Genomic DNA, 21,239 nt, shown 5'->3' on the forward strand with positions numbered 1-21,239 from the left:
AAATAGAGCCGTTCTCTGGAAGGCCACAGGCACGTGGCTTTCCAGTGGTGCCTGCATCAGATGCCCAACCTGAGCTGTGCTGCAGGCAGCCGGTGCAGTTCCTGTTACTTAAAGCTGACTTGATTTCCCTTGTCAGCTGAGGGCATCAGTCACCTGTTCTGTTCCATGATAAACCTTTGAAAGCCAGTTTAAACTTTCAAACAGATGATTTAAATCTCTGAATAAGGTTGTGCTCCCTTTCATTGAGATTTCTTTTTTAAATACTCTGAAGTTGCTGTGTTTCTGCCATCTTTTCATTTTGGTTTGTGTTAAATGTTTGCCAGAAGATCATGAATTCTTCATTGGGAACTTTCATGAAGGTCGAGCTCCTCTAATGCCTGTCAATATACCACATGCCCATAGCTACTTGCACAGGTGTATAGGAAATAGGAGACATTTAGGGAATATGTGAAGAGCAGTTGGGCTGATTTAGAAGATAAAAGTATAGAATAACTTCTGCTGGAGGGGACCTCTGGAAATCATCTGAGCAGACACACTGCTCAAAGCAAGACCAGTGTCTGGGGATTGCAAGGTGCCATTGGGAGATCAGGACCTCTCTTTAGATGCCATACAAGGAAACTAACATACAAATGGACCTAGTTAAAAAGCAGAAGAAAGCAACCTATTAAAACCCCCTCCATACCTTATCTTTTCTGCCTGTCGGGTGCAGTAGTGATTCACTGAAAGGGCACATCTAACAGGATGAGAAGTGTCTTAAGGAACAGCTCACAATTTACAGATAAAAGGCCAAAATTTAGCCTGCCAGCCCCATCTCTTGGCAGTGGTTTCCATTTGGTTATTACAGTATCAGGGATGTCTTCTTCACAGCTCTTCTATCTGTGGGCTCAGGGAACAGCTTAGTGGTGTTGGCTGAAATTCAGAGGAGTTAAGTTTAGCTGTAGAGCTTGTGTCCTTGGGTCTTGGGGAGCCAGGTGTGAGAGATGACTGCTACAGCAGTAGGAGGAGTCTGCTGGGTACAGCCCGGGGTGGGATGTAGGAGATGCAGAGGCTGATTTGCACTCAGTTTTTCAGTCCTGAAACTGAGTCCTGGACTTGGCTGGATCCTCTTCTCCTGATAATTTGAAAATAAGAAGATACCTTCTTTCTCAGGCAACCCCTGAAGTCACCCCCAGGAGTGTTATTCCCATCCTGCCATCTGAGGGTGGGAGTATGTAACATGGGGCAGCAGTGGGAAGGGAATGGAATGGAATGGAGTGCTGAAGTGTGGCCAGGGATTCCCTTAACTGGCAGCTTCTCTGTCCTGGTGAAATCCCTGGCAAAAGAATAAGAAAAAATCCTGTGCCTTGCCCACACCAGGCACTGATCCCCCCAAGCCCCAGCAGGGACCTGCAGCAGTTCTGGCATCACCCCTGGGGCAGATGCAGGAGCATGTACACTAATCTGGCTCTGGGGCTGCTGGGGCCTTGTCTTTCCTCCCCTCCCTCCAAAGTCTCACTCCAGCACATAAACATTGCTGGTCCAAGGCTTCTCCATCAGCCAGTAGTGATGTTCTCACTTGTGGTAATGGGAACAGGCCAGGCCCATCATTGCAGCAATAGATCCTTAATGAGCAGAACCTGAAGCAACTGACATGAATAAAATTCAGCTTGCCAGATGTTCTCTTTATTTTTCTGTGTGATGCATTCATCACCAAACTCCCCAGTACACACTTTTAAGTGACAGATTGACCACCAGCAAAGCACCAAGGCCAGGAACTTTTGTTTCCTCCGTGGGGCTGTAGAAGAGCACAAAGCCCAGCAGCTGCTGGGCAGATGCACATTTCATCTGAGCTGCCCCTGAGCATCAAAGCACGGAGTCTTGTGTTTGTCAGACAAGAGCTCTTTACCTGGTGACCAATTGTGATTGCTCCTGTTAAATCCAAAGTGACCAACACATTTGCATAATTATTTCCAACACATTGCACAGAGTTTCTCTGCTGGACCAATCAAACAGATTCCAGCCTGGGTGATGACCCACAGTCGCAGACTGCATTGCTGGTAAACACAGAGAAACCTCCTGTTCTGTTTCCTTGATATGCTTCTGATAATGGTGCTTCATTTGGCTGGGACCAGATCCTTCAGACTGTAAATGGCATCCTCCTTTGGGTTTCCATGTCACTGTGTTGCTCTAATCTGCATTTGCACTCTTTCAGAGTTTTGACTGCTCCTTTTCTTAGAGCAGCTTTCATTGAAATGCTGATAAAATGTGCCCTTTTTAGGCTAAATCAGGATGTTTTCAAGGTAAAATAAACCAAAGAACCACACTGCAAATTCAACAGTAACTATTCCTTGGTCTTCAAGGAAAAGTTCCTTCTCCCCATCTGATTCCAGGCTGTAATCTCACAGGACAGGTAGTGCCCTAACATTTGCATCTCTTGAGATGAGGTTTATAGGCAGCAGGAAAAGAGAAATTCCTGAGGCAGTCAGTGTCAAGTTGTGTATGCAAATAGCTCTGAACCCTCTCTGTGCTTTTCACAAACCATTCTCTGATGGGATTGCTGGCAGTCGGACCTTTGAGTCTCATTGCAGAGGGCTGGATGCAGAGTATGGGGGAGATGAGGTCATTTTACCCACAGGATCCTCTGAGGGCTGGATCTCCTCAGAAGTGGGTCAGTGGCTGTTTCTGATCCTGTCTGTTCTGTCTGTCTTCTGCTGACCGTGGTTGGTTTGCTCCCTGCTTGCCCAAGTGAGCTGAAGTGAGATGCACTGCAGAAGGAATCTCATCCCCAGGTGTCCCCCCGAGTCCTGATCCCTCTCTCTGTGTTGCAGTCCTTTCTTCGTGGTTCCAGCTACGGGAATTCTGGGCGCTGGTGACAGCATGCGGGTGACAGTGGGATTTCACCCGCTGACGACTGGTGATTATTCCAGGTCGCTGGTAGTGTGCTGCAACACAGGTGAGTGCTGGGCCCTGCACGGGGCACAGGACAGTTCTGCACCATCACTCCCTTTTGTCCCATCCCCCTCCATTTCCTCCCCTCCCCTGTTCAGCTTTACCCCTGAGAAAACTGAGAACTCGTTGGTGTTTAGGAGGTTGATAAAGTGGATCCCCTCTAGCAGGACTAAGACTTTTTACTCCTGTTTTGCTGGGAGTTGCTGAGTGGAGGAAGGAGGATCCCTGATTCTCCACTACCATGTGGCTATGCCTGGGTGAAGTTTATTTTATTCCTGGGCAGTGCTGTGTGTGAGGTGTGAGGTTTCCATCAGACTCTCTCCAAGGCAATGTATATCTTGCACACCTCTGTCCCATATGCTGCTTCTCCATTGGCTTGTCACAGACCCTTTTTCTGTGTTTCCCTTATGCCTATATGTAGTTTCTGTCTAATAACATTTTCAGGCCCTCAAGTTCCTGTTTGGTGACAAATCAAAACAAATTTTTCCCTGTCCCCATTTCCCAGACCGTTCATGCTGTTTCAAACCTCTCACATCTATCTCCCATTTGATTTCTAAACTGAGGAATCCCATTCAGTTTTCATATAGAAGCTGCTCTGTACTTATTAATCTTTTCTTTGTCCCTTTTTTATTTAATTTGCAATGCTCCAGCTTGGTTTCTGAGATCAGAACAATATAAAATATTTCAAGGCTGATGTGGCTGTGTGTTGATGATGATTTTCATGGTGTTCATTTTGTAGTGGTTTGTCATATTGCAGAGCCAGGCTGGTGTGTTCCCTCACCTGTGTCCCCTCCTGCTGTGGGCTGTCACTTCATTTGTTCCTCTGGGCCTCCTTTTGCTGCCCACATGCCCCCAGGTGTATTTGCTGGTCAGCAACAAGGGATCCAAGGGATCAGGAGAGACAGGAGTCTCGTGGGATGCCCAGGGTCTCCCTGGGCAAGCCAGGACTGAACAGGGCTCCTCAGTGTCACCTGAAGGACTTTGATGCAGAAATCCCGGTGATATGAGTGGGTCACCGGAGCACATTGACAAATCTCACTGCACATACTGTCACTTTGGGGCCAAATCTCTACAAACACACTGAGAAATAAGGTGTTTAAGGAGCTGCCCAGGGCATCCTCACGCTGTACACACAGCGTGATAAAGGTACTGATGTGATAAATGTACCATGGAACTGCTCATTCAGCTAAAAACTGTGACACTCTCTTCTGTGACCTGTGGTTTGCTGTGTTCCTTGTGCTTCCATCAGCCAGTGAGCTGAGCAAAGACACCCCCTTGCTTTGTTCCAGGTGAAGAAAGTATCCACACAAACCTCCATGGAGAAGCTGTAGATCTCAGCATTGGGTTGAGCGCAAATTCCGTGGAGGTTGAGAAGACTTTCATCACTATGTCAAACCACACAACCGTGTTCATCGTAAACAGGAGTAACATCACAGCCCACTTCCAGTGGAAGACTTTTCCTACTGAGGAAGACGAGAATGAAGAGAAGAGGAGGTTGGTTTGAAAGATGCATTTCAGTGAGATACATGGCCCAAGACTAAAACTGACGTGTGGCCTCAGGGGGGTGTTGGTGCTTTTGAATGGTTTAGGCCAAGTAAACCATCCCTGGCCCTAGAGTGTGTGTCCCTGGGCTTCAGGAGCTCAGCACTTAGCATTCCGGTTCCATTTATACTCCAACCATGGCATTTTGGAATGGAAACGTTGACTGCAATGACTGGATTTCCTCTGGTTCTAATTGGGATTTTGTCTCTCTAATCATCTTCCTACATGACTTGGCAACATCCTTAAACAGTTCCAGAGTTGCCTGCCTCTCTTTCCAAAGGTGATACACCCTCTTTTTTCCCTTAGTTCCTTCAAAAGCTCCTTGCCCATCCAGGCTGGTTGTCTTCCCCGTCAGCTCATCTTTCAGCACACAGGGACAGTCTGTTCCTGTGCCTTCAATACTTCTTTCTTGAAGTATGTCCATTCTTCCTGGACCCCTTTGTTTTAAGGTCTGTTTCCAAAGGTACTTTCCAAATTACTTGAACAGGTCCAATCTGCCCACCAGAAGTCCAGAGTGGAAGTTTTGTTGATGTCCCTCCTTGTTTCACTGAATATTAAGAACTCTTATTATTTCATGTTCACTGTACCCCAGACAGTGGTGAATAGATGAAGTTCATTTCGTCATTAGGGAATCTCCTGGTGATATCCAGTACCTGGACCCCAGGGAGGCAGCAGACTGCCCTGTAGAATGGATCTGGTCAATATACAGAGCCCTCAGTTCCTCTTAGAAGGGAGTCACCTACTACCACTACCCTTCTTTTTCTTCTTAATACTTGAGGCTGTGATCTGTCTGACAGACCAAGTGCAGCTGGGAGACTCTCCAGACAGATTTTTCTTTAGTGTCATCTGCCAGACCCTCTGGATCCAGGGCCTCATACCCTATTCTGTCAGGGCACCTGGGTAGGTGATGGGGGTCAGGACAGAATTTTATTACCTCCCCAGCAGAGACCCACTTCCATTCTCCACTGTCTCTTAGGTCTCCTCCTTCTGCCTGATCACAAGAAGGGCAGGGCTCCTCTGGCTCCTGCTGAGCTTTTCTCAGGGTTAGAAGGGTATAACTCCACCAGTTTATTACTGTTTCACTCTCCTAATGCTCCTCAGCCTTTCCACTTCTTCCTTAAGCTCTGCCACCACATGGAGCAGATCATTCAGCTGCTGACACCACACACAGGTGTCTTTCACACTATCCTCTGATATTAACACCAGGCTCAGACCCTCCCTGCAGCCAGGGGCCTGGACAGCTGTGTCCTTCCTGGGGGGCTCTGTTTGAGTTAGTACACTCCTGCTGCTGGCAGCAGCAATGGCCTTTCATAATTTCTAAAACATCACTGGGGAAAAAAAAAAGCAGAAAGAAGGAAAAAAAAAAAAAAAAGAAAAGCAAGCACCTCACAAGCAGCCAAAAGACACAACGCACTACACAAGGAGGGTGGCTGGCTGCACCCTTTTTGCTCAGCCTTCTTGTGCCAACTGCCACGCAAAAACTGAAAAAACTGCAAACTGCCGTGCCCAAATTGCCGTGGAAAGCCCCTGGTTGCTGTGGGCCAGGTCGCTCACACTGCCCAGGGCCATTTTGCATCGCCTGCAAAGGACCAGGAGATCAACCCTTGCCCGCTTGAATGGCTGGCGACGGGGTCCTTTAATGCCCTAGGCTTCTTGGTTTTCCTCTGTTCTCTATCTCCTTACACAGTGTCTGACTTCCATACAAGCTCTGTGTGTTAAAAGAAAAACCCTTTACCTTCTCTGGCTACTTCCCTGGGCTGTTTATTTCCATTTTTCCCACTTGCTTGCCTCAGCCTGGACCCCAGGTGATCCACTTTTCCCTCAGAAGCAATGAGGTATCCCCAAAGTAAACTTCTACCTGGTTTTGGTTTTGTGGGTTTTTCTCCAATTACATCTGTTTTCATGCCAGTTTGTGTCCTAGACTGTCACCAGGACATTTTATTCTTCTTACTTCCAGTCTTAGAAATGGCTTTAGCTCCAAGGCCACTGTCCTACTGTCAGAGAAGCTTTTGAGATCTCAGAGCAGAGAGGACTTTTTAACGAGAGGAGATAGTGCAGGATCCTTTCCTCTCTTGACATTTACTAACATGCAGTGGGATGGGACCCAAAAAGCTCTGGATCATGAAAAGGCCTCTCCAGGAGTTTGCTGTCTCTCTCCTGCACAACAAAGTCCCTTCCCCTCTCAGAGCCTCTGTTTTCATGCATATTGCATATAAAACCTTGAATGTCACTGTAGGGATGCGGTGCCTGAATTAATCCATTTCCTTTGGAAGTGCTCTGGGATGCTCTTGTGCAAGGCAGAGTAGGGAACAGGGAAGGTCCAAAATGGCAGAAACAAAGAGTGATGCTGGTAACACGTAGCTGCAACCCAGATTCCTCTCCCCTTCTCAGGGAAGTCCTGCAGTGGGTGCTCCGTGATCTTTATGTGCCTCCCCCGAGCACTCAGTAGTAAGAAAAGCCAGCTGAGGTAGCTGGTGGATTCTCCCTCAGTTTTGGGAGAGGCTTTGAGCCAGGAGGTTCTCTTGAGGGCTGCTGGCTTTGGAAACATCTCCCGAGCTTGCAAGTGTGAAGTAAAACTACCTGCTGTGCCAGTGAACAGCAAGTTATCCTCTGATCCATGTGGGACCCCCAGGGCTTGGGGTCAGCCCTTGCTGGGGAGCTGCTGCTGCTCCTCCCCAAGTGCTTTGCCCTCCTGCACTCACACTTGCCTCTGTAAATATGTGGTTTATTAAATGATCTGCTGGCCTTGTCTCTCCCTGTGGCTGCAGGCAGTGTCGTTTGCTGTGCCCGCCAAATGAGGTGTGGCTGGAAAACTTCATGGAGGAGCAAAAAATAGAGAAGGTGAAGGGCTTTTGTGAAGATCGCACTGCCCTCCTGAGCAGCATGGTCCAGGAGAAGATGGCAAAGGTGCAACAAGACCCCATGCTGTTCTCTGATGACATTTTTTTCATTGAGCCAATGGTAAGTGATAGCTGAGAACCCCATTTTCCTCCTCCTCCTCCTCCTCTTCCTCCTCCCACCCACCCTATCCCCGCCCCCCTTCCCCCAGATGTGGGCACTTGGCAGATCCTCAGCTGGCTGGATGTGCTGAGAGGGAAGATGTGGAGTTTCTGGTGCGGCTGCAGAGCTCCCTGCTGAAAGCATTTCTGCCCTGCAGGCTCAGGGCAGGACTGGGAGCCTGACAAAGCCGAGCTCTGCTGCCAGGGCTCGAACTCAAGGGCGCTCCGTGCGTGTCCTTGCAGTGTCCACAGGGAGCAGTTCTTGTAGGTAGGGGCTCCCCCGACACGTGGTGTGTGGGGTTCAGCAGAGGGTGTTGGAGCTCTGCCAGTTCACATACTGACCTGAAGCTTGCAATGGTTCACTGGGAAAAGGATGCCAAATCCAGCCCAAGGTTAATCACAGAAATGCCAACCCCCTTCTGTAACTACGCCTTGCACTATTTCTGAGTGTCCCTTCCAGTGTCCTCTGAGAGCCTGGACACAGGGGTGGAAGGTTTAAACGGGCCTTTTGAGTTCTCCTGCACACACAGACAGAATACCTTTTCCTTTTCTGTTTGTGCACGCAAACTGCTGTGTCCTCCCACCAACCAGAGCCCTGATTCTGAGTCCTGGCATTGTGAGAGATGGTGAATGCCTGGTGTCTGCACAGTGCAAAATCCCTTCTCATCTTGGAGCAAACCCCAGAATATCCCAACCTCTGCTTTCTTTCAAAACAGGTTAACTAATATTTGTATTTCAAGGAAGGGGATCATGTTCCCTCCTTGGCTACTCCTATGGCTCATCTAAGGCCAAGAGCCGCCAGTGCACAGTGGCAGTTACATCCCACTGTAGCTGACAGCAGCATGATGTGATCAAGAGCTTGTGTCACAGCAGTAGCAATATTGTAGAGAGTGGGAGCTGATCAGCTGAGCAGAGAGCTTTCAGCAGTGTGCTGAGCTGGGTTTGGAGTGCTTCCCTGGACTCCTTGAGTTGCTCACTCATCATTGATGCTCTGAATAAAGGCTTACAGGACTGTGGTTGAAAACAAGAAATGAGAAGTTTGAAGATAATTGTTTTGCTGTCTGTTTCTGTTTTAGGAAGGAAAAATTAGGCCAAATAGTTGGGCTGAAATCAAGGTGACCTTCAAACCCCTAGAGGCACTGGAGTATCAAAATGTGGCTTACTGCAACATCTCAGGTACAGCTCCTTTCCCCTGCCTCTCTCACCCTCAGTGCAGCCACAGTGCAAGCCTGAGCCCACTGGGCTCCCCTGTAACTGCTGGGAAGAGTCCCTGGTCAGCAGGGCAGTGCTGGCACATCCCCACTGGCCCTACAGCTTCCAGGGAGTCTCCCATGCAAGGCCAGGGTGCAGAATCCTGTGTCTGGGTTACTGATTCCAGAACAACCCAGGCAGTGCAGGGAGAGGTTTTCATGCCATGGCTTTGCCAGCATTTCTTCAAAGGCCAAAGAGCTACAGAGCAGAACAGTTTAGTGAACAAGCACTAAGCCCCTCTAGAGACCACTGACCTCCAGGATGGGTCCATTTGACATGGCTCCATCATCAGGTGGTAGGAGCTGAGTTAGAAATGTGCTCCCTGACCCTGGATCACCTCCCACTGCCCAGACACCACCAGACCAGAGATGGCTGAGCCCCACTGAGCCCAGGGTATTTGCAGAAGGAGCACCCTTGGCCAACACCTGTTTCTGTCCCTGTTTGGGAATTATCACCTTGCAGCTCAGTCTGTGGAAATGAAACACAATGCTGAGTGCCAGAAGTTGAGGACTTTGGCAACAAAGTCGTGTGCTGCTGGGCCAGGTAGTTTGGCAATTGCCAAACTCTTTATGAGCTTTTTGCCTTCACTGAATGGATTTCAGAGCTCCTCTAAGTGCTTGGGAAGGAAACCACAGAATCATAGTATGTTAAGGATGGAATGGACCTTAAAGATCATCTAGTCCCAAGGCCCCTGCCATGGGCAGGGACATCTCCCACTAGACCAGGTAGCTCCAAGCCCCATCCAGCCTGGCTTTGAACACTTTCAGGGCTGGAACCTCCACAACTTCCCTCAGGAACCTGCTCCAGTGTCTCACCACCCTCACAGTAAAATAATTCTTCTTAATATCTAAGCTAAATTTCCTTTCTTTCAATTTCTACCCATTACTCCTTGGCCTGTCACTACAGGACATCAGAGATGTTTTAAACTCAGCAAACGGGTGGCTAAAATTGGAAAGCAGCCCAAGGAATGGGTTATAAATTGCAAGTCAGCCCCAAGGGATATCTCTTGAGGGAAGACAAGGGTCCATATCTTCTCCTGCAGCATCAGGAACTGGTTGCAGCCAGTTCAGAGTCAGGGACTAGCACTGAGGCAGCCTGGAAAATGCAGTGTTACAGAGGGAATTATTGTACTGAAATGGACATCTCTCCCCAGGCCGTGAGAGCAGGCTGCCCCTGCGCCTCAGAGGGGAAGGCCAAGGACCCTTGGTTGAACTGAGCTGTCACACACTGAACCTTGGGAACATTTTTGTCAACACCCACCAAGTCTATGAGGTGAGCAGCAGGGCTTGGGATGGATCCTGATGGCTCCTGAGGCAGCAGCAAGCCTGGTGGAGCTGTGGAATTCCTGCCAACCTGGGCAGCTGTGAGCAGGGAATATTTGATGTACTGGTCAAATCTGGGGGGGTCAGAAAGGTGCGTCTGTTGTTCATGAAGCCCTGGTCCCTGCTTTTGGGCAGCCTTCCTCAGGGATCAGCTGGGAGGCTTCCTGCAAAACAACCCCTTGGCATATGAAACCAACAGTGGGTCAAAAAGCTGCACGTTCAGAGGCTTTTGTGGCAGTGCCAGACACAAGGCACCTTTGTACTGGGCTGTTGAGAAGCAGCTGGAACACACTGGCTGCATTTGAGCTTCAGTCCACTGCAAACAGCTTCCAGTCGAGTGTCTCCTGCTTATTCCTGAAGTCACAGGAAAGCCATCCAGCCTCCTGGCTCAGTGCTGGCCCTTGCAAAGAGCTTGGGAGTTCTTTCCCTTGCTGACCAGTCCCTCACCACACTTCGGCCTTGGTGCATCTCTGACTCTAGAAAGAGAAATGTGTTCCTGGGAATAAAGCAAAGGGTTTATCTACCTATTTGCCTCCCACCAGTAGTGTCAAGATTGCAAAAAAATCATGAGAGAGCAACTGAAAGAGGTAGAAAATGAGGCACTACATCATGCCAGACACTTTCAAAAGCTTGGTTGGGGAAGGGAAAGACACGCTGAGTTTTCTTACCAAAACATGGTGCTGTCTATACATTTAGATGCTGATGCCTCATAATCAATGTATTGTTTTCATGGTATGGGAAAAGGTGAATGAGTAGATGGTACTGTTGGAGCTGTGCTAGCTGGGGCAGCAGCAGCTCTGTGGTGATTCACCACGCAGCTGCAATCACCCCACATTGCTCTCAGGGCCAGGTCTGAATGAGCTTGGTGGTGCTGACCAGAGGTGGACTGCTCTGTGTCCATGGGACAACCCCAGGGTGACTGCAGTTATGTGGAGTTAGCACAGCTTCACATGAAAACCCAAAGGCAGAACTTGTCCTGTTGTATCTTTTGGCTTCTGCCATTCAGCAGCACAGAGCATCCTCTGCCTTTTCTGGGTTTGAATTGCATAATTAGAAAATAACTCACAAGAAGGCAAGATTCCGCATGTATTTCCATTTTGCTTTCTTGCTGCTGCAGGTGAAGCTGATTAACCAAGGAGCTATTGCTGCTCCCTTCACCTATATCCCTTCAACTGCAAACGTGGGCTTCTGCTTCAAGTTTGCACCCGAGGAAGGCATCATTGCACCTGGTGGGACCCAGACGATTCAGATCTCCTTCAATGCCAGCGTGCTGGGGACGTTTGAGGAAGAATTCCAGTTCCGTGTGGCTGGATCTCCTATGCCTGCAATCCTGACCATCCAGTAAGGACTGTGGGAGCTTGGTGGGCACATCTGTAGCTGTCTCAGGGACATCCCCCACCTACCTCATTTTGGGGTCGAGCAGAGAAAAAAGGTGTTTCCTGAGGTCTTAATCTCTGCTCTGATCCTGGCATTGCCTTAGTGTGAGGATGCCTCTTGCCCTGTGTGGGTACCTGGGAGCTGGAATGACTCCTCCCTGCAGGGATCTCCCTCTGCCTTGGGCCATGGCAGGCAGTGGGATGGATCAGCTTTGGGCAGTAGCTGCTCTGGGATGTTCCCCCTGAACAGCCAGCAAGGTCCCCAGGGCTTTGGAGGTGGGCCAGCCTGGGTGATTCTGCACCAGCAGCAGTATTTTTAAAAACTTCTGTTACTAATCCATCCCAGATGGGCAGCAGCAGCCTCACCTCACCTCTCACAGCCATGCTGTGGGGGACAAGCTGTGCTCCCAACTCCTGTGCAGAGAGTGCTCTGGTAGCCAGGCAGGGGCTGATGTGGGAGACAGGGAACTGTGCAGCAGGAACTGTCCCAAGGACAGGGGCGTCATCCCATGGGCTGGTGCCATTGCAAGAGACAATCCTGGCCCAGCAAAAGGGAGAAGGGCTGATAATAGGGGAGGCAGAGCTCAGTCCTCAGGACCACAGCAGCATGAGGGCTTGTCCCTGCTAGCCTGAGCCATGTGCTGCTAGGATCATGTAGGGTAAGCAGAAGAGCTGATGCTGGCTGCTCTGGAGCTTTGGAGCTAGGCTGCTGCTGTTGGGAGGCACTGGGTCAAGGCAGTAAAGAAATTAAAGCACTCTGCAGTTGATTATACCAATAAGATAAGGAAGATGGATAAAAAAGAACAAGTTATTACTTAGCAAGAGAAAAGTGGTGAGCAGGTCTGTCTATAGTGGAGAAACAATTATGCTGGCTTTGTTTTTGGAGGAAAATTGCTGCTTTTTTATTTTGGAAATCAAGAGGGAACCTTTCACCATCAAATAATTGATTCTCCTCTGTCCCTCCCCCAAACTGGTCATGGGATGTTTCTGCATAAGCAGCTTTCTCCTTGAGCAAGGGCAGGTGTCTCTGTTGAGAGGTGTAGAGCAGAGCCAGTGGCAGTCCTGTGAATACAACAGAAGGCACAGTTCACTGGTCCTTGATTTTTAACCAAAAGGCAGAGTGGGCATTGATTGGCATCAACCATGAAATAAACTCGTGAGTGTTGTGCAGCTTCAAGTGCTGATTTTCAGTTGGTGACTTTTGGGGTCTGTCTGCTGAGTTCAAGGACAGGTGAGGTGGTGTGCTAGATGCAGGACACCCCTGTTTGGTTGTTTAAGCTATTGCTCTTAGCTGTGCCAGCTGGTGCACTGGTGACAAGCTGGTCCTTTCCTCTAGGATTCATCTGTCCACTGTGTAGAACTGTTGCAGCTCTTTTCAGAGGATGTTTGGGGCTCCTCTGGCTTCATGTCTCAGAACTCTGTCTGTAATGATTGCGTGGGTCAAACTGTCCTGAGAAAGCTCCTCCATGGGAACAGCAGTTACAGCTCAGAAGTAGCAAAGCAGGGAACCTGTGGCTGGAAAGTACAGAAGTTTCTAGGGACACCTTTATGTCCATCACTTTACAGATGGGGAAACTGAGGCACGGAGCCATGTCTGGCTGTGTGTTCAGGGTCCTTCATGGGACCACCAGCAACCCGGGGGCTTTTCCTGCCTGCCCTGTGCCCAAAGCCCCATCAGTGGCTGTTGGCTGCTGGCCACTTGGCTTTAGCTGCCTCCTGTCCACATGGGCACTGTGCTGAGCACATGGCGGTGTGTTGGTTTGAGCCCCACCGTGCCCTGACGCCAGGTTTTATGCCCCCAAGCCACGACTGCCAGACCTTTGCAATTCCCTTTAACCAAGCCTTTTCCTCCTCTGTCTCGCCATTGCAGGGGGTGTGTCACTGGACCGACTTTACACTTCGATGTCGATGAGCTCAGCTTCGGGGACATCTCCTTTGGTGAGTGTTCCCTGGGCTGGGACACAGCGTGGGGCATCTGTGCGTTCCAAAATGGAGCACTTGAACATACAAGCATCCCTCACTCGTGTTCTGCCACAGCAGCCTCTTCAGGGTGTGAACTCCAGGGCTGCTGGTGCCTCAGGTAGCATTCTGCCATTGTGAGATCAAACAGAACCAGGGCATAGAAAGTCAGTGTTTTCTGGTGTCTCTGTCCTGCTTTAAAAGGCAGATGTCTGCCAAGGAAGGCGGGAATCTTCCTGGAATGGAAAAATGACCCCCTCCCTCCAAATTACTATACCTTTGAAAGTACAGGGCTCACAGGCAAAAACATATGGGAAAAGGAATACGTTCTTTGCCAGAATATATCAGGACAGCACAGACAACAACGCAAGAACAGACGTTTCCCACCCACCAAGTACCGTTTTTCCCCTTTGGTGTAGTTACGATCACGGCAGGAGGAGCTGTGGGCTCTGGCAGGGCAGTGATCCCCTCCCGGCACCGGCAGGGAAGGAAGGACGGAAATGCTCCTTTTGCGACCTCACGGGCAGAGGGGATCTCGACACTGCCCAACAGCAGCAGGCAGGAGCGGGGAAGGCAGGCGGGCTGATCCCAGTGCTGAGCCGCAGCCAGGGCAGTCCCGGGGCCAAGCACACAACCTCCCGCAGCAGCACGCGGCCGCCCTTCGATCCCCGAGCGGGAGGAAGGGAAGCTCCGCTCCCTGCCGAACCTGAGGTCAGGTCCGACCTCACAGCCGCCCACGGCATCACGCCACAACTCCCAAAAACCCCGAATGGAAAAGCCCACCCCCGCAGCCAAAACCCCCCCACAACCCCTATCCCCCTTCCCAGCCCAAGGGGAAAATTCACTACGAAGCCTAAACCCATAACAATGAAGGTCATTAACATTTTAAGAAAACTAATTGCCTTTCCTGAGCTGCTTCTTCCTCACCCTGCATCACCACGGAGGCATTTGTCAAGTTGCCTTTTGAATAAATGAAACAAGAAAGGCAACAGGTAGAAATATGGTTCTGAAACAGGAGATTCATCCTGCTTAATCCAATTTCATTCCTAAGGTCTCTTCAGCTGAAGGCAGCTGTTGTATCTTTGCTTCTTTTAAACTGTTGACTGTGGTCTGCATGTGGTGACCTCAGTCTCATCTGAGGTTTTGACATCTGTGTTTGTCCTTTTTGTGCCTCTCTTGCCTCCCTGCTGGAGTCACTGCTGGAGCTGGCGGTGATCACTGTTGATGGGCACAGAGAAGCTCTGGGCTGTACCTGCAGTTGTTTTTTCTCCCCATCTGTGTTCCAATGACTCCGAGTGGGCAGGCCTGGGGAGAAGTCTCCTCCCCACAGGGCTGGCCAGCCCAGCCAGATGTGCTCTGCAGAGCAGGTTGTGGCTGCTGTTCGGCCTCTGCAGGACATCCCCACCATGCCTGGCTGTATCTCTGGCTTTCCGGTATGGAAAGCAAATCTCAGAGCTCAAGTGGAGTAAACCCTTGCAGGCAGCAATCACAGTGAGCAGCACGGGTGTGATGTCCCCATTTGTTGGGTGAGGTGGGACATGGTTCCTAATTGCTAATCTCGAAGCAAGGCTCGGGTTTGTCTCCAGTTGAGTGGGCTCTGAGCTGTCACATGCTCAGTCTGTTTGGCCCAAACCAAGAGCTGCCTTAAGGATCCTGCAGAGAGAAACTGCATAAGGGTGCTTTGCATCACGTTCTAGTTCCTGACTACATCCTCACTTTCATTTGCTGTAGCTTCTTCTCAATGACGACTCACTGTTTATAGATCTTGAAAATGGTAGGAGTGTTGGCAGCTTTAACAGGGAATTTTACAGCTTGAATTGCCCGAGTAAATGCTCAGTCTAGGTGCTCACTCATCTCTGAGAGATAACTGGAGCTGGTTTGGGGCAGATGAGGGAGCTCCTCCCCATCACAAAGAGAGAAGCTTGCAGTGTTCAGCGGGGCTAGGAGCGGGCATTTTCAAGGCTGCAGTCTGGAATCAGTGTCAAAGGGAGCTAAGTGACGATTAATTCCTCGTGCAGCTTCATGGTGAGCTGTAGTTCAGATAATAAAGAGCTAAACTCTAATGACACTTTCATCCTACCAGGATATTCACACCAGGAGTCGTGCCATAATTGGTGCCTAAATGGATATTTGTGTCCTTTCCTAGGCTTTCCCTACACCCAGAGCTGTCGCCTGACTAACACCTGCCCGGTGCCCGTGACGTTCAAGCTCCGCATGTTGGACAAGGGCACGCAGCCTGCTGTGAACAGCTTTGATCAAATACGCAGCGACAGTGACACATCCTGGAGGGAGGGAATTAAGTTTTATGTGAAGCCAAGGGAGTTTACAGTGAATCCTAGCCAAGGGACCATCCTCCCCCAGGGACACCAGGATATTGAGGTATGGGAAGAGCCCAGCCACAGACGCTTCAGCACCAGGGCTGAAGCTTCCCTGGAGTGTGGGAGGGCTTTAGCTCTGGTGCCAGCTTTGAGCATCGTGTGAGTGAGAGATCTGCACTGGCGAGAGGCCTCTGCTAGCTGGGTTCCTCGGGACGTTCCTCAAGGAGCACTGTTTTGTTTCCAAAATCATACACTGAGATCACATAGCATATGGTCAAGTACTAAAGCCCTTCTTGTGTTTTAGAGAGAGATTTCTTTGATTGCAAGTGGGCAGAACAAGGATGAGGACAGAAGGTGGCTGTTAGAGGGATGTCATTGTAAAAAGCAGTTAGCTTTTCTTCTTGGTCTCATTTCCCCTCTCCTGGGGAGCAGAAAAATTAGTGTTCACTGAAGGGATCTCCAGTGGAGACAAAAAACTGCAGCCATGAACTGCCCAGCACCTGCTGGGCCACACTTTCCCTTCAGCTTCCTGCTGTAAAGCTAAACTCATTCTGTTCAAGTCAGATTTCCTCTGCATCTATGTCACTGTAGTCAGAGGAAAAATTGGCCCCTTAATTTGAATACAGTGGTGTGTAGAGCTTTAGTCTAATGCTTGGCTGACCTATGCCCTGATAGCAAGGTGTGTTTATCAAATCTGGTCTTGCCAGAAGGCTTTTGTTACTCTCAGAGACTGTACTCTACACATGGACCAGCAGAAGAATTAAGGCAAAATCCTCCCTTAAGAGCTGAAGGATATCACACATGGGTGACGGGCTTTTGTAAGGAAGAACTTACTGCTCTTCTCTTCCACCAGATGACCCTGTGTTCCAACATTGTGACGGAATTCTACTGGAAAATGCTGGTGGACCTGGAGGGTATTGGCGAGGGAGTGGCATCACTGACCATCACAGCCAGGTACCAGCCCTTCCCTGGCCTCCCCCAGCCACTGCCTTGCACAGGGTTTGCTGGCTGCAGCTCCCAAGGAGAAGTGCTGTTTAATGACCTCATGTTGTGCCCTGCTGGACATGAGAACAGCAGTGCTTGGACAGCAGCCTGTGGTGAAAAGCACCCCTGCTCACAGCCAAGCACGGTCCTGGGCCTTTTTCTAAAGGGACCAGGAATGATATCATTTATTGGCCTGGTTTTTGGTGCTTGAGCTGGAACAAATTTCCCAAGGGCCTCCTCTCTTTCTTCCTGCAAGAGGTGGAGTTGTGCTGGATTGTGACCACCCTGCATTGGTTTGGGATACACCAAGCAGCCTGCTGGGAGTCAGGGTCTGCTTCTGTTAATGAGGGCATGTGACAGGGGGAAGTGGCTCATAGCAAGAGTGGTGAGGGTAAGATCTTACAAGGGGAAAACAGCCCTTGATGTGGCCGGTCAGCTCTAGTTTTTCTCCTTCCCTCTGCTTCCCATTTTGAGCTTTTATGTTCTCAGACGTAAATCTCAAGTCGTTCTTGCTGCAGCAGAATTCCATCCTGCTATGCTGCTGTGGGTGTCAGTTTAATGACAAGAGGGATGCAGTTCCCTGGTGCTGTTCCCTGTCCCAGGCAGAGCCATCCAGTCAGTGCCTGGGCTGCCATTTTGTCAAGCAAGTGCAACTGGGGGCAGTCAGTGCATGGACCTGTGGAGTGAAGGACCGAGGGAGCTGTAGGACCTGGGAGGGGGTGATCACCCACTCTGTAGGGCAGGGGGTGTCTCGTGCCCTCCAAGGCTGGGGCAAACAGCTGAGTTCTTAGGCAGGGCAACAACACCGTGGGAGAGAATGGGGTCATCTTCACTGAGACACTAGAGCTGTGTGTTCCTTGAGCCTTAGTGAGCACTGATCCTTGTTGGGAAGGCTCCCCCAGAGCTCATGGATCACTGGGACTGTTACAGGAGTCCTTGCAAGCCTTCTTGGGTAAAGGAGGGGCTGAGGCAGCTGTGGGACAAAGTGCTCTGCCTGGGGCACTTGGCAGCCTCTGGGTGCTGCCTCTCAGGGTTTGCCTCTCCTTGACAAGACATGTTTGAGTGGGAAGACTTAGAAGGGAATTTATCACTGTAGGGCTGTTAAATGTCCATTTGACAGTGACAAGTGTGTTATGCTCCATTTCACAATCTTTGGGGGTAAACATTCTCCATTCTCTCAGTATCTCTGATTCTCTTGGGGTCATCTCTTTGCCCAGGTGTCTCGTTCCTGAGCTGTACGTGTACCCCCAAATCCTGTTTTATGATGAGTGCCAGCTGAAGGTGCCATACCAGAAGAAGTTCATCATTGGGAATCCCACCAACCTTCCCGGCTGCTACGGGCTTATTCCCCAGGTTTGGCATCATATCCACTTCCTACTCTCAAATATTACTGAGGAGAAAAAAGGGTTTTAGGATAAAAAAGGGTTTGGATAAGACCTTGTTGGTTTCTATTCAGTCTTAAAGGTCTGCTGAGAACAGGATCCTACCTGAATGTAAACTTTAGGATGCAGTTTAAGCTCCTGAGGAAACAGTTTATGTTCTAGTCTTCAGGATGTTTTCTTGTGGGAGATCTTAGAGAGTTGTGAAAAGCTGCTGCATCTACAGACACCAACGCCTGTGCTGGCAGCCTCTTTGCAGGACCCCCTGAGAATGCTAAGCCTACAATTCTTGCATCTTGTTTGTGCCTCTTACCTTTGTCCTGGGGATTTTTAAAAAATGTGTGTAAGTTGCTGTTGCAGTGGATGTTAAGGAGTCTGAAGTTTCTTCAGAGATCCCTCTGAAGTTGCATTTGATTCTGTCCCTTCCAGATACGCAAGAAGGACTCTCCTGTGTTCTACTCCAGCCCCAAACCCTCTGGGATTGTCCAGCCTCACAGCATGGTAGAGATTCCAGTTATAGTCAAAGTCCAAACACTGGGCAATCATCGCACTGACGTTCTTATCGGCGTGTTTGGGGATGAGAGAAACCCACTGGTGAGTGCAAGGGGAGATGTGTGCCTTTGTGCAGCTGCTCCTGGCAGGCTGCAAAGCGTACAGGGATTCTTGCGGGAAAACAGGCCCAGGCTGCTGAGGAGAAGGACAGGAGGAATCGGTGGCACAAACAGCTCATGCCTTACAGGTGGTAATCTCAGTGTCTGACACAGAAGGTAGTTCATCTAAGCTGGAATCAAGGATGATTTTAGTTAATTAATCTTTAAAATGCTATTAAATTTGGAAACATCTGTTTTAAAATGTCATCTCTCTGAGCACAAAAGAGGATGTCAGAAGACTTCTGGGAACCTTGAGCTTTCTGTAAAAGAAAGGAAAGCTGGCATCTGAAGAGTAGTTGCAAGGATTTAAACTTATATTAAAACATATGGAAATGATGATGCCAAATTCCCTGGATGGCACCAAACACTGAACCTGGGCCATTGTGGCACTGCATGTAAATCAGTCAACAGGAAGGATAGGCAATGCAGGCTGTGCCAGGGAGCCTGAAGTTTGACAAAACAGTTGCTTTCAACTATCAGGCTGCTTACCTTAAAGGTGAGGGTTCCTCCCCACCAGAATAACCAGTTGTTTAACTGTCAGCCTGGTCTTAACTAGAGATTTCTTGCAAAGCTTTTACCTTTGGGCCAATAATTTGTAGTCTGAAAGGTTCTCTTAACTTAATCCTTTTTAATTTGGAGGTGAATATGTAATTTTCTTTTTCCCCAAAAGCCCAGCATTTCAGCTGGAGAATGGTAGCTGTCCCTAAAGAACTAACTTGAGCACGGTTGAGCTGTTTAAGCTTTTTTAGGTTTCCCTGTTGTGGTTGGTTTTGGGTTTTTTTAAATCTTTCTTGCCTGCTTCCTGGAACAGAGAATAGAATTACGGACCTCTGGACGGCTGGCAGAAATCTACCCAAGTCCAAGGCTGATAGAGTTTGGCAAGGTCCCAGCACTACAGTCTACTTCACGAAGTTTTACCCTCTTCAATGAAGGTCTCGTCCCTACAGACTTCAGGCTAGAGATTGTAAGTATCTGTGGGGCTGTTTTCCAGGGAAATTGACTGGTCAGTAGCAGCCATGACTTGGTTTTTATATGCAAGATTTCCATATTGCCCAGTGTGAGAGGAGGCAAGATACTCCAATACTCCATCTGAGCGAGGCAAGAGGAACCTGGCTCTGGAGTGGTGTTAGCTGGGGCACCCTTCAGTGAAATCAGGTGCAGAGGTGTTGGAGCAGAAATTAGTCTGGGTTGTGTTGACAAGTTCTCCCTTAATTTTATCTTTGGTCTTTAGCTGTGCGTGTCACATTTTTGGAGCTCTGAGATCAAGAGAAACCTGTGGTCCTTTGCTCCCCAGAGAATGTGGATTTCCCTATGGTTTCCCTGTTCCATCAACACTTGCTTTGTGCCAAACTGCTGTTACTAGTAGAGAGCAGGGTGTGAGGTCTGTCCTCAGACTGCTCGTGGGGAGGCAATTTTCACTCATCCTGTGGGTCAAGCCAGCTGGGCTGTCCCCACAAAGATGTGGGGGGGTGGGCACCCCCACAGCCTGTGATCTCTGTGCCGTTGAAGAGAATCTTTGGGGACCAGCTGCAGAGAAAGGCCGTTTAATCCATGGAGGCTGCAAAGGGCAGAAGGAGCTGGGGCTGCTCCCCTGGCAGGGGAAGCAGGGCTGGTGCAGCCAGGAAGGGCTTGTACGCTGGGCCTGGGGCTGGGTGGGATGTCTGCTGGAAGGGGAGATCTGTGAGGGGCTTGAGGTTTGTTCTTCTTCATGCTGGGTGCGTTGAACTTGTGGAGTTGGTTAAAACCTGATATTAAGAACTTGTTTGTGGCTGTGGGTAAAGCATCAGGCCATGTGGGAGAGTCCAGCCACAGCCTCCTGGGCCAAGGAGGAGGGGTGTGAATTTTCCTCTTGCTGCTTTTCCAGCTGTTTGGGGGATAAATATTACCCTAAAGTGAGGGGTTTTTTCCAGGGCAGCTTTCCCTGGCTCCACAATGGAATTTTGCTTCCAGCCTCTGCAGGGAGCAATGCACCTTGGCTAGGTGGTCGTGGTGTGTAACGGATGGGTTTCACATGCTCGTAGCAGGGCTGGACCTGCAGAGCTGTGGCTGTACAGCTGTGCTGGTGCAAGGCCTTTCCTCCCTCCCCGGGAGCTCTCTTGCCCAATCCGTGAAGTCCATGAGAAACTAGATGACAGGAGTTCTTGGGAAGAGTGGGCCATGCCCACAGAGCACATGTTGTCCAGTTTTCTTTCTGCTTTCTGCTTCCTGCTTTCCTGCTCTGCTCTAACATTTGGAGGTGACTTTTCCAAAGCAGAGGGCACTGGGACATCTCTCTACAGCTGATGATTGGTGGGAAATGAGGGCTTCAGCCCTTTAGGGGATGTTGAGAAGCACCGATGGCCCCTTGGGAAAGAATAGTTTGGTGTTGGGGTTTTGCACAACTGGTTTTGCAGAGATACTCTTCAGGCTCTCAACAGTATCCTCCAGCAGTGTGGTATCTGGAGTGGTATTTGAGCAGACCTGGCTTCCTCTGGCCTTGAGCCTTTGTGAGAAGCCAGGAGAGAGAAAGCAGTTTTCCTTGGCCCCCACTC

At 49.7% G+C, this 21,239-nt stretch overlaps 2 protein-coding genes and 1 long non-coding RNA gene across 3 annotated transcripts in view; 2 read left to right on the forward strand and 1 right to left on the reverse strand.

The window, feature by feature from the left end:
• PDCD5 (programmed cell death 5) overlaps positions 1–21,239 on the reverse strand; it is a 279,491-nt gene that overhangs the window by 33,799 nt on the left and 224,453 nt on the right. The gene's annotated exons all lie outside the window — the stretch shown is intronic.
• Positions 1–21,239, forward strand: part of LOC137481157 (hydrocephalus-inducing protein homolog) — a 67,652-nt gene that overhangs the window by 7,655 nt on the left and 38,758 nt on the right. Inside the window, exons 4-15 of the mRNA XM_068202676.1 lie at positions 2,808–2,932; positions 4,218–4,422; positions 7,239–7,431; positions 8,546–8,645; positions 9,874–9,992; positions 11,160–11,383; positions 13,289–13,356; positions 15,524–15,756; positions 16,549–16,649; positions 17,897–18,032; positions 18,488–18,814; positions 19,520–19,672. Of these exons, the coding sequence (XP_068058777.1) occupies positions 2,808–2,932; positions 4,218–4,422; positions 7,239–7,431; positions 8,546–8,645; positions 9,874–9,992; positions 11,160–11,383; positions 13,289–13,356; positions 15,524–15,756; positions 16,549–16,649; positions 17,897–18,032; positions 18,488–18,814; positions 19,520–19,672 (1,984 nt within the window). The remainder of the gene's footprint in view (positions 1–2,807; positions 2,933–4,217; positions 4,423–7,238; positions 7,432–8,545; positions 8,646–9,873; positions 9,993–11,159; positions 11,384–13,288; positions 13,357–15,523; positions 15,757–16,548; positions 16,650–17,896; positions 18,033–18,487; positions 18,815–19,519; positions 19,673–21,239) is intronic.
• Positions 4,429–6,766, forward strand: LOC137481071 (uncharacterized). Its single transcript, XR_011003294.1, has 2 exons — positions 4,429–4,808; positions 6,446–6,766. It is a non-coding gene; the product is annotated as an uncharacterized lncRNA (long non-coding RNA).

The sequence above is a fragment of the Anomalospiza imberbis genome, chromosome 12 (genome assembly GCF_031753505.1).
Source record: "Anomalospiza imberbis isolate Cuckoo-Finch-1a 21T00152 chromosome 12, ASM3175350v1, whole genome shotgun sequence".
Lineage (NCBI taxonomy): Eukaryota > Metazoa > Chordata > Aves > Passeriformes > Viduidae > Anomalospiza > Anomalospiza imberbis.